The sequence below is a fragment of the Canis lupus genome, chromosome 6 (assembly GCF_003254725.2).
Source record: "Canis lupus dingo isolate Sandy chromosome 6, ASM325472v2, whole genome shotgun sequence".
In the NCBI taxonomy this organism is placed as follows: Eukaryota; Metazoa; Chordata; class Mammalia; order Carnivora; family Canidae; genus Canis; species Canis lupus.
In genome coordinates this window covers 34,225,359-34,238,142 of record NC_064248.1, presented here as the reverse complement: position 1 = coordinate 34,238,142, position 12,784 = coordinate 34,225,359, and the positions used below count along the sequence as shown (strand labels likewise).

At 38.2% G+C, this 12,784-nt stretch overlaps 1 protein-coding gene across 20 annotated transcripts in view; it reads left to right on the top strand.

Moving 5' to 3' along the window:
• Positions 1 to 12,784, top strand: part of RBFOX1 (RNA binding fox-1 homolog 1) — a 2,033,116-nt gene that overhangs the window by 1,921,396 nt on the left and 98,936 nt on the right. For all 20 annotated transcript variants that reach the window (XM_049111427.1, XM_025416573.3, XM_025416572.3 and 17 more), the window contains 2 exons: positions 1,676 to 1,736; positions 11,456 to 11,509. In XM_049111427.1, the coding sequence (XP_048967384.1) occupies positions 1,676 to 1,736; positions 11,456 to 11,509 (115 nt within the window). The remainder of the gene's footprint in view (positions 1 to 1,675; positions 1,737 to 11,455; positions 11,510 to 12,784) is intronic.

The following is a 12,784-nucleotide window of genomic DNA, read 5'->3' as shown; positions in this document are numbered from 1 at the left end:
CATTGTGTCTTGTATGTGATCCTACTCCCTTCTCATTGTTTATATATATCTCTATATATTTATATATAAAAAGGAAAACTGGCCTTACTCTTTTTTTAAATTTTACTTTATTGTGTTATTCTTATTACTGATGAAAGGTGAATGGCAAAAGTGAGACAAAAGAAAGGTGACTGAACTTTTTTTAAAAAATTTTCTGTGTTTTGTCATCAATGGGTGCAGTAGATTCCAAACAGTCGAGACAGTATGCAAAACAAAACAAAATACAAGGCAGTTTTTTTTTTTTTCCTTTTCTTTTTCTTTCCACTGCAGGGTTGACGAGGGATCCACAGTGGTGTCCAAATTGAGCCAAATTGTGAAAGCAGTAGCATTCGGAGGAATGATTGTTTAAAAAAAAAAAAAAAAAAAACTGAGAGGTCTTTGTCATGGAACCTTTCTTTTTTTTTTTTTTTTTTTTTGGTTTGTTTAAGAAGCCAGTTTGATCTTTGCACTCTTTTGATAATAAAGTGAATAACCAAACAGGATTTCCTGTTCAGTATCTGGCCACTCTTCACTGGATAAATAAATAAATAAATAAATAAATAAATAAATGCTAAAATTTCAAGACTTAGAATCTATTCTTTCTGCCACTGGATCTCCCTCAACATGGCCACAGGGTTATATTTGTTAAAACTTAAAAAAAAAAAAATACCAGTTAAAAATGCTTTAGTCTTTGGAGTAAGATGTTGCATATTTTGCCTTTCGTTTTCCCCCCTCGACGATAACGCTTAGGCCCCTCACCAAACTCTCAGTAACCATGGTAACTGTATACAAACCCATGCTGGCGATGGTGGTGAATGGTAAGTGGTGAAGTCCATCTGCCGCTTCACGTATTTAGTGCTGATTATCTATATACATATATATACCACGTGGATTTTTTTGACTTGTCGTATTAAGTTTTCTTGATGCTCTATTTTTTTGGGTACCGGTACGCCTGTAATTGAGTGTACGTTCTAAGCGAGCCTGGGAGGCAATGACTGGATTGAGATATGACAGTGCACATCTTACTCAGATTGTTAACTCCATATTGTGTTAAACAATGCACCCTCTCTTTTATCCTTTTGTTAGCTGTGACTTTAAAGCTTGAATGATCTTGTTAATTCTTGCGATGTAAAGGCTCTTGTTCCAAGTGTTGAATGCTAGATGTTGCTTTCCTGATGGTCCTTCCCTCCTAAAGTGTTGCACACGGCTAAATCTTGTTTGTCCCTCCTTTTTTTTTTTTTTGACATTTATGTTCCCTTGTACCTTGTCTCTCCCCTCTTCTACTCCACTGCATGTTCCTTCATATGAATTTTATTTTGTTTAAAAATATTTATTGTTTCTGTGTTACCATGGAGTACACGCATGCTTTTAAATCTTCAATTATGCAGTTCCTTTTAATTTGCTTTTACTGTCTCCTTATTAAACTTTTAAATGATATGACATTGCTTTATTGAAATGATTTGTAAGTTAAAATGGTTATGAAGTAAATGTAATTATAAAAATGTATGATTTTGTTATGCACCTACTGCCTTTTATAAATTAAAATGCATTTTAGTTTTTTTTTTTTAATAAGTAATCACAGTCATAATGCATGCAACTAATTGAACTGTGGGCTGGCCCTGGCATATGTGCTCATTTGAGTTTTCTATGTACATAGGTAAATAATGCCACAGCACGTGTAATGACAAATAAAAAGACTGTCAACCCTTATACAAATGGTAAGTAGAGATTGGCCTTTTCAAGAAAGCATCCCTACCTCTGAATCTGTTAAGTAATTTAACCACAGAATATGTTTCAGCAAGCCTTCTTAGTCTCAGTGTGACTATTATGTATTTGCTGCTGACCTGCTACAGTGAACCACCTGAAGCAATAGGACATTTTTCAATGGCTACACTGATTGTGGGGAGCACTGAGTAATGGACAGAGTTATCAAATCACTGTGTCATATGGCTAAAATACAGCACTGTATGCCAACTAGACTTCAATAATTCTTTTGATAGATTTTATTTATTTATTAGAGACACACAGAGAAAGAGAGAGAGAGAGAGGCAGAGGGAGAAGCAGGCTCCATGCAGGGAGTCTGATGTGGGACTCGATCCCGGGTCTCCAGGATCATGCCCTGGGCTGAAGGCAGCACTAAACCGCTAAGCCCCTGGGGGTGCCCAATAATAATGTTTTCAAAAGATAATTTTCACAATAGAGGCAAATTTAGTTTTCAGGTACAGTGTACATGCTCTTCCTCTAATCTTTCTAGAGTAACTCCCATTTGGGATGAGATACAGTAATTATTCAGGGATGACTTGGTCATATAATTTGCTGTTAGAATAGTAAGTTGAGGGAGGATGGAGGTTTTGTTAGTATCCCTTTTTTTTCCACCACCAACCTCCTTGTTGATCCATATTCTGGAAGAGGGACTGGAGAATTTGGTTCTGGCATTGAGTCTTCTCTAGAGCTGTTAGGATTTTGAAGTGGCTTAGAGGGGGCTTCCTGATGAGCTCCATACAATGAGTCCAGTATTTGCTTTCCTCTGGGTTGCCCAGTGCTGTTTCGAGCTTGATGAGATGTTGTGCGTACTGCAGACCCCTTCAAGACAGTGCATCTCTGCTCTTCCTAACCAAGAAGCTGTCTCAAAACGCCTCACAATAAGAATTCACATATATAACAAGAGTTGAAGGCATTTGACCATCTTAATTCTTTAATCCTTGTCAGAATGCTTCTCTCTTAAGATATATGGGGGTTGAGGGGATGTGGAAGCTGCTGATATGCTAATCACATATGTAATTGTACCAAAAAGCTAGGAAGAATATAATTCATATGTTAAAGTATATATACTTAGTGGAATATTATGCTCATTAAAATGAGCAAGATGAGAACTATGCAAGGCCCCCCTAATGAATGAAAAATTTTATAATGAAGAAGTATAGCATGATTTCAACTAAATAATGAAAGGCATTACATCAAAATGCTAATAGTTGAGTTGAACTGTAAAACTGAAAAGTATTTTTTCCTTTGTTTGGTAGATTTTAAAAAATAATATAATTTTATTACTGTGATAAAGGAAAATGTATGAAATTTTCCATTTTTAATATTTTAATTACATGTGAAAGATTAAATATATTTTTCATAATGCCACTGCCAGCCTGGTATCCTACTTTCCCCTCAGAAGACACCACCATTATAGATTATTGTCTGTACTTTGCATTTTTATGCATATACATATAATAAAAAATTTTTATGCATATACATATAATAAAAAATATTTAAAAATATAATAAGTATATTTATATAGTATTCAGAGTATTGTTTATATGCTTTTTATATAAATGATATCATGGTGTGCACATCATTTTTAATTGACTTTTATAAATCAATATGGAGTTCTTTCAATGTTAATACATACAGACCAAATTCATTCTTTTATTTTTTATTTTTTTATTTTTTTTATTGGTGTTCAATTTGCCAACATATAACATATCACCCAGTGCTCATCCCATCAAATGCCCCCCTCAGTGCCTGTCACCCAGTCACCCCAACCCCCTCCCACCTCCCTTTCCACTACCCCTTGCTCATTTCCCAGAGTTAGGAGTCTCTCATGTTCTGTCACCCTCACTGATATTTTCACTCATTTTCTCTCCTTTCCCCTTTATCCCCTTTCACTATTTTTTATATTCCCCAAGTGAGTGAGACCATATAATGTTTGTCCTTCTCCGATTAACTTATTTCACTCAGCATAATACCCTCCAGGTCCATCCACATTGAAGCAAATGGTGGGTATTTGTCATTCCTAATGGCTGAGTAATATTCCATTGTGTACATATACCACATCTTCTCTATCCATTCATCTTTCTATGGACACCAAGGCTCCTTCCACGGTTTGGCTACTGTGGACATTGCTGCTATAAACATTGAGGTGCAGGTGTTCCGGCGTTTCACTGCATCTGTATCTTTGGGGTAAATCCCCAGCAGTGCAGTTGCTGGGTCATGGGGAAGCTCTATTTATTCTTTTTAGTGATTATATAGTGATCAATGAAATGGATATATGGATTTATTCTTACCTTCCATACTGATTGACATTGAAATTTTTGTTATTGTTGTTATAAACAGTAGTATTAGCATTTAGTGGTTTTGTTTATGTTTTCTTCTGCCAATGACTACCAATTTGGCTAAATCAATCTGTTCTTATTTTTAAAAGGAGCACCATTAAACAGAGATATACTCTCAATAGACTAGGGCTCCAACTGCAAAAATCAGAAGAATTATTTATTCTGCTGACCCATTTTTCCAGCTCCAACAACCCAAGATGTGGCTTTAAACAGTATAGAAGATTTCCACAACAGACTTTTAATGCCCAGTACTGAAATGAAGCAAATTCTGATTTATGTATCGTGAAGCTTTTCTACTTGGTAAAAATGATAGCTCTGCAACTTGCCAGAGTTAATATGTGATGACATCAACGTGACTATTGGGCATTTCCTTTAATAATGAAGCAGCAACTGTGTGTGTGTGTGTGTGTGCTGAGTTGTGCTGTTTATGTAAGAAAATGAAACAAAGGAAGCCAAATATTATTTCTTAAGCCATGTGGATGCATATTTATTTTAAAGAAAGAGCTATTGATCAGTGTGCTACTGAGGAGTTGAAAACTAGCCCAGTGGAATTTGGGGACACAATTCATTAATAGCCAACATTTCTGGAACACTGACCGTATGACATTATGCTAAACATTTTAAATGCACTGGGCCCATATGAAGTCCTACAAAGAAGACATACTTATCCCTATTTTAAAGAGGCAAAAATTGAGGCTAATAGAGATAAAGTCATTAGTGAACTCTTTCCCTTTTATTATGAAGTAACAAACCTTGTGGTCATGCCTGTGTATATGCAAGAACATCACTTCCCCTCCATCATCTTTACAGAACTGCACGCAAATGGCAACTGACCACAATATGAAAAGATTATTGAATTTTCAGCCCTGAATGCCTGTTTTTGTGGCGTAAACATCCCGTATCACATTCCGGGTAGCCATGCGTTCTTAGTTTCTGGGAATAAGTCATGTGGGTTGCTCATCCATGTACCTGAAAGGGGGCACTCAAAGGGCTTATCCTGTCACATGGACTGAGTATGGGACTCAAAGGATGGATGGACAGTCACAGCAGAACTGACTTAAGAAACAAATACAAAAAAAAAAAAAAAGAAAGAAACAAATACAAATCCTAATTACATAAAGTAGCTGGATTCTATAGAAGACATTGTGGAGTCTGTTAGTATTTAAAGAAAAGCAGTGCTCAAAGCTTTTCCAATCCATAAGTCATATCATCACTACAAATAACCGTTCCCATAAATTACAATACAACAAAAGATATAGAGCCCTCTCAGATCCTTAACAAGAGCGACTATGTTAAGAGGGGATATTATCACAGAAGGAAGGAAGGAAGGAAGGAAGGAAGGAAGGAAGGAAGGAAGGAAGGAAAGAAGGGGAAGAAAGAACTTACTACATGAGATAATGAATATGTAAATTAGCTTGATTGTGGTGTGATCTTGCAGTGTATATGTAATATCAAATCTACAAGTTATACACCTTAAATATGTACAAATTTTAGTTGTCAATAAACCTAGGGGTGGGGAAGAGAAGATAAGTCAAGACCCATGGAATCAAATCAAAATGAGAAAAGTGAGTGATCAGTGAGATTCATGTATTAGCTGCCTGGTTCATCCTCACAAACCACCAACTTACACTTCAGCAAATAATACCTTCCTAGAGTCATCACATTTTGAGGTCATCTTCACATGGTGAAATGTCATTGTCAGTGCCACCATCATATCCATGCACTCCTGCAGACACATGTCCAATAAGAACTTAACCAGCCACGGAGTTTCCAGTTATGAGTAAGACCAGACCCTAAATGCAAGCAGACTCTGCTATACCATCATCACAACATTATATTTCCTAGGACATTTGAACTTGGATGTAAGAGAAAATTTATAGAATGACATACCAGGGTCTGCAAATACTATCCACCAGAGAGCTTCACAAAGAGGGAACTGGGCTACTCCTATACTGCTAATTTCTCCTGAAGATAGCAGCCCTCAGACCAGAGCAGAGGCTCATTCTTCTCCTTGCAGATCAAATGTTTATAGTACAAAGCAAGTTGAGAACCAAATTCTCAGGGATTCCCTGGATGTTGGAGAAGCATGGGTGTTGGATGTGGATCTTTTTTTCCCTCAGCTTAGGAAGGATAAAAATTGAACCAAAGAAACCAAAGGTTATAGAGAGAAAAGTAGAGTTTGTATCAGCTCTGCCTTTCACTGGCTGCTGGATTCTGGTGAGTTGTTTAAACCCTCCACATACCAGTGTTCTTAAGTGGAAACTGAGATATAATGGGACCTACTATCTAGGTGTCTTTGTGCTTTTTATGAAGTTAAGTACTCAGCATAGGGCCAGGGGTACAGAATGCCCTAAAAAATTTAATTCTGTGATAATCTCAATAATAAGTAGTCATCTTGTTTCTTTCTTTCTTTTTTTTTTTTTTTGCTATAGATAGTAAGTTGAATTTCCTGATAGACATACTAATTTAAGGATCAAATATTCAGATGCTAACAGAGCCTAGGCAGGTAAAATAGATGAGCAAACAGAGAGGGTCTGAAAGACTCACATTCTTTTTTAACTGTCTTCCATTTTTATAAAAGGAAAAGCAAAATATTTCTCTACTAGAAGGAAAAGCAGGACATGATAATAATAAAAGACTGCTGACATTCAGCCTCCAAGCCAGACATGCAATAGGGAGCATGGGTGTCTGTGGCTAACTGGGGGTTAGGTGGAGTTGTCCCTGGTCACCTCCAGCAAATTGGTCTGTATGGGATTCTTTATCTAAAGTTGGCTATTTCTACTGAACTTTCAAGAAAACCAGAAATCCTGTATCTTAATGAAATCTGAATGTTGGCCATGAATATATGTTGCAAAAAAAAAAAAAAAAAGCGGGCAAACCAAACACAATGTGCACTTAGTTTTTCATTTTGGGTGTTGCCTTATGCACCACTTCAACTACCAAGACCCTGGCATCCTCAGTAGCTGTCTTTAGAAAGCACTGGTATGCAGTTCTGGAAACCCCTGTGGTGTATTTAAGGGTGCTTTCTTGAATGTGTTTCTTTGATATCCAACCCAGCAAAGCCCTAAAGAAGACATGTGCAGGTTTTTTGTATGCACATTCAGACTTGCCTTTTAACATCTAATACAGCCATAGTTAACACTGGCGAGCTTGGGCAGCATTTTTCTACAACAGGCTGGCAGACGACCTTTGAGAAGCTAAATTTGAGGAGGGGAGGGCTAATTTGGATGCAGCCCCCAGTGGCCCAGCCACAGAGGAATCTCTCTACACAGCGCCTGTGTCTGATTGGTCTCTGCTCCATCGCCTTGTTGTATGGGCGGCCCTGGGAGGCTGGGAGCAGTGGGCTTTATCAGCTGTTCTCTTTTGTTGTAAGCCTCATTGTTCGATTTAATGTCCTTGATCAAAATCTCTGAATTTGCAAGGCCTGAGGATGTACACAGACTTCCTGAGAACTTAAAACTGGGATCATTTGGTCCACCTTCCTGACAGTGCAGTCTCCTGTCTCCAGCAGGGTTATCCCAAGGGTCTTTTCCAGGTACTACTGGAAGGAGTCACAGGGACTACAAGGCTATTTGCATATGGTTTGCATACATTTACATAAGTCTGCATGAGCTCTGTTAAGTCTGAGCAGGGGTGATTCTGAAGGTCTGGATTCTTATTTCCTCTGCCTTGAAGACAGTCACCCCTAACAGGGTCCTTCTTTATTATATGTATATCAAGAAGCAGGTCATTGGAGGTTGGAAGGAGATAGAATCCTAGCCAAAAGGGAATAAGTCCATTAGAAAAAGCTCTCTATTCCTTCTGTTCATTTAGAGCAAAACTAAGTAAATATTTATGGAGCACTGACTATTTGCCAAATGCAGTTTTAGGTGCTGGGAATTCACATTGGACAGCAGTCCTGTTCACTTGACCATTAATTTTAATGAACGAGAATGGTAATAAAAACAATTAAGAACAAGAAAGAAAAAAAGATAAACCCAGGTAGTGTTAAGAGCTATGCAAAAAACAACACAGGGAATTGAATGAGGGTATAGCTCAAGGGGATGGAGGTGGCATTGAGTATTCTGCTCTGGGAAGACACTGGAGACGTTCATAATATCAGGTCAACTTTGCCAGAAGCTGGGGAGAGTTCTCCAAGCACAGAGAGCAGTGGATATAAACCAGAATGATCTACATTGATCTAGAATATCTTGGGTGGTTTTATAAAGATTTAAAATTATAATGTCTCTGTAGTTTGGAGAGAAGGAAACCATGCTATGAAATAAACGGACAGTGGTTAGGTTGTGTGGGTTGTGGGTCAAGGTTACAGTTTGTGTTCTTCTAAGTTCAGAAGGAAGCTATTGAATTTTGAGTAGCGGAATGACATATCTGATCTACTTTTTTACAATTCGCTTGGCCATTAGGAATAGAGTGGGTAAAGGGAGGAAGGAGAAGAGAAGGAATGGGAAGAGATGGAGCATGTTTGGGCATTGTTGCTAGGGTCTTCTCCAGGTGAGGAATAGAAGTGTCTTGGCCTGGGATGGTGCCAATGGAGAGGAATGGAAGTTGAGAGCATGGAAATGTCTTTTCAAAGTTTAACCAATAGGATTTTCTGGTGGATTGTACATGGCATATGAGCATAAAGGGAGAATCAAGTAATTACGTATCAAGAATTTTGCTCTGAGGAACCAAGCAGATGAGAGATGCCATTTGCTGAAGGAGAGACTTGGTGAGGAGTGGGCTGCAGGAAAGAAGGGGGATAAGAAGTTGTGTTGTCGTGCCTGTAATGTGGATCAGAAAGTCCTCTGTTTTCTCAACAGTGGAAGCAGCATTGTTTAGGAGGAAGGACCACTGATGGGGAGCAGGGCAAAATCTGCAATGATGTTCCCATGACATTTCATTTTGCTGCTCACAGATCCCAAGCTGGTTTCTTGTAAAGGAGACCTTACCAATGACCTTATTCAATTAATACTGGCAGACATGAGATGGCACATATCTCTTAATGAGGGAGAGTATTGTTTACATATTGAATGAAAGTTTTCCATGAATAGACACGATAAACTGATAGGTAGTTGGTGAATAGATAAATAATGGCATTAAGTAGCCTGCCCTGGGAACACTGGAGGTCTAAATAGCATCAGGTAAATTTTGCCAAGAGCTGATCAATCAATCGATAGATAGGTAGATGAATAGATGAAAGAAAAAGAGGATAGAAATATGATAGATGAATAGACTGATCAATGGATAGATAGATAGATAAGACTTCAAGGAAATGAGAATAAAGGCAGATAAGAAAAACATGATTAAACATAGTCTTAGATACATCTGAAAAATGTGTTTCTTTGAGAAAATGAAAGACCATTGGCATAACTTACAATCTTTGAGAGTTCCATCAAAATTAATCAGTGGTTCCACATTCAGCGAATGGTGTATCCCAGTCCTGTGTGGAAAAGGAAGTACTTAAGGGAGTTAATAAGGACATATACAAAAAATAAAACCTAATTTCAATAGTGACAAAAAGATCCTGTCTCCACCACCAGTAGAAGATAGGGACATGAGCAGGGTGTAAGATGGGGAGCAGAGAGATGAAGAAAAAGAATGACAAACTCATACCTGAATTATTAATTTAATATGGGTCCTTGTATACTTCTTTCATGAACTCTAGATTTCTGTGAAGGACAATGGAGGGAGAACATTAAACATTTCCAGATAATCCTGAAGCTTTATATTCAACCAGTTTGCTCTATTTTCTGTTTGATTCCAAAGACTTGAAATGTGGACATTAGTCCCAGATCCCCAGAAATTGGGTGTTTTCTTTTTTTTAGGAAGTAGTAGAATTTTAGTTGGTCAAACTGAAGCCATTTTCCACATTCATAAAACACATTTTCGGAAATAGGCCAGGTAATTTTTATTTTCATCTCACTTTAGAAATTCCTATATGACAAGATGTGGTTAATGTAAGAGAAGAAGGTATCAGTCAGAAACTGTTGGGACAACATATCTCAGAATTTTATGTCTCTTTCTGGTGATATGGGGCCAGATGTTTCCATTAATAAGCCTCCCAGGGATGCAAGCATAGCACTTTGAAAAATCCTATCCTAAGACCATCCTGGGGGCTGTAAACTAGGTAGCTCGTTCAAGTTGGATGAAAGTTCTTAGAAACAAAAAATTCTTAGAAAGTTCTTTGGTCCATCTATGGTGCTATCTATTGAGCTATTGAGCCTCTGTCTTCCTTAGGGGAATCTGTAGATTGTGGCCACCTCTTGGCTGTTCTTACAGGTGCATCACTCAGGTCAGATGATAGGACATCATACCTCTCCTTTCTGGGAAAAGCTCTCCTTAACAGAAATACCTTCTCTAGCATCCCAACCTTTATCATTGCTTTTTCTCAGAAGCATATATGAAAGGACCTCTGGTGTTTGACCTTCAGCCCAAAGACACAAGGTTTTCCACAAAAGACAACACACCTGCCCTTCATTGTCTTTCAGGAATTCTGTAAGAATGGATGTTTTCATAAAAATTTACCAGCAAGAGCAGGAAATAATTACCAAACCCTAAAACGTGACCATTCTTTGGAGGTTGTTCCTTAAATGATGCCCAATGGCTATGCAATGTGCACAGCTTCTCAATTTGCAAATATTCTTGTATGCTTTTTTCTTGAGTAAAAGTTCCTAAGGGGCCAGGATTCATTTTACAGAAAATGCTCCATCCAGAACACTGGGAAAATTACAGGATTCTGTTAATCTTCTATACAGGTTGTTTGAAAGTTACCTTAGATATCATGCATTGATTAAGAATTTTTATGGTTCCTGAATGCACTGAAATGTATTCCATACTTAATCTCTAGTGGATAAATGTCATTTTCTTTGGGATGTAAAAAGCACTTCGGAATTCTCTGGGTCATAATTAGGAATGACAATTATCAGAATATGTTGCCGCAAAGAATTCTGTTTATGAGCTTTCAAATTTTTGTGAACATAACATGGGGGGGACATACGATGGATTATGTAGCCGTGATCCATGAAAGAAGACCAAAAATTGAAATTATTATGGTAGTTCTAGAAAATATTGATATGGGAGAAAATTAATTACCACATCATTTTCCCAAAGTTCACCTGTAGCCGGTCAGTAGTTTCCATACTATTAACTTATGTCGGCAGCAAATCAAAAGCATAAATCTATTTTTCCAGGTATAGGTTTCAAATCATTTTTATGCATTCCCAAACTGTATATCCTCTAAATATAAAATAAAAAATTACAACAACCCATTTGATTTGTGGTTCACTTGCCGTGATAGGAGTTGTTGAAACAAATGTGGTAATAATGTTTTTTTTTTCTTTTGTATTTGTTTTAAGGCTGGAAATTGAATCCAGTTGTGGGTGCGGTCTACAGCCCCGAATTCTATGCAGGTAAAGAGTTCCTCTTTGCATGACTTCTTTGTTCTGAATGTGTTTTGCCTGCCAGTAAAGAACAGTTTTCATGAAGTAATCTGAACCAAGTAAATCCCTCTCTTAAGAAGTTCTGAAGGATTTTTTTTTTTTTTAAGCAAAACCAAAAGTGTTTAAAACCCTTTAAATATATAAAGGGGAATCAGATCCGTGCATTACACTGTGGAGTACGCATGAAGCCACTTCTTACAACATTTTACATTGATTTTGCCTCCGAAAAGCATTGAGACTTGTTTGAGGGCATATTGAATAAACGTAGAGCTGTTCGTGCCCATTTTATTTCAGTAGGGCTGGGTGTGGTTTTTAGCCATACATCTCCACTCAGGGTTGCCTTTCTTTTTTTCTTGGCAAAGCAGAGAGTTGGCTCACTTATTCTAATAATGTGGCAGTGGTTTGAAAGTGCCAAGAGAAGGATTATATAGAAAAAAAAAAAAAAGTGGTCTGTCTTTCTCCATTATTCAGTTGTCTTTACCAATTCCATGTCTCTCTGCTTTGCCTTCCAGGGTAGGTGTCTCCCCTCGCCCCTTCCCTGCTACCCGCCAACTACAGGTTGATCAGGAAATCAGTGTAGAAAACTCGTTTGTCACAGTTTGGGAGAGGATAACCCAGAAGCAGCAGTGCGGAGCTTTTGACTCTGGTTGACCTGTTACTTCTGGCTGTTAGCCCCTTGTTCGTTAGCAAGGCTGCCTTTAGCACCTTAGAACTTTAGTAGGTTTGCCACATGGGAGCTTAAAAGAACTTTCTTTGATGGGGCCCTTGCTCTTTAATAAGAAGAAATAAGTGACCAGTTGGCCTAGATCCACTCACTTAGGGACCTCTTCACGGTAAGTCCACCCCCTCGCTTGGTCTCTCCTGGGATGCCATCTGTCTTTTCCTCATCATGGATCAACCGTAGTGTACGACGGAGCAACACAAGGCACTTGGATGGCTCCTTGGGCATAGTAACCCGCTTGACAAAGAAAAAAATGGTTCATCTGGGAAGGCCCAATATGACAGCTAGGTTCTGGATTTTTGGTAGGCTATGTTTGTTCTTCACATGTGACTTCTACCACAAGCCTGGGTCAATTCCAGCGACTCTCTTACTGTGAAGTAGCTGTGTTGACTTTTCTGGGGGAGGAAAGTCTTAGCTAGCTGTAAGGCTTTCCATGATTATATGGTGGAACCCACCTCCTGAGAGGACATTTAGCAAAGTGAGGATTGTAGACACTGTACTCAGACAGCCCAGGTTCAAATCCT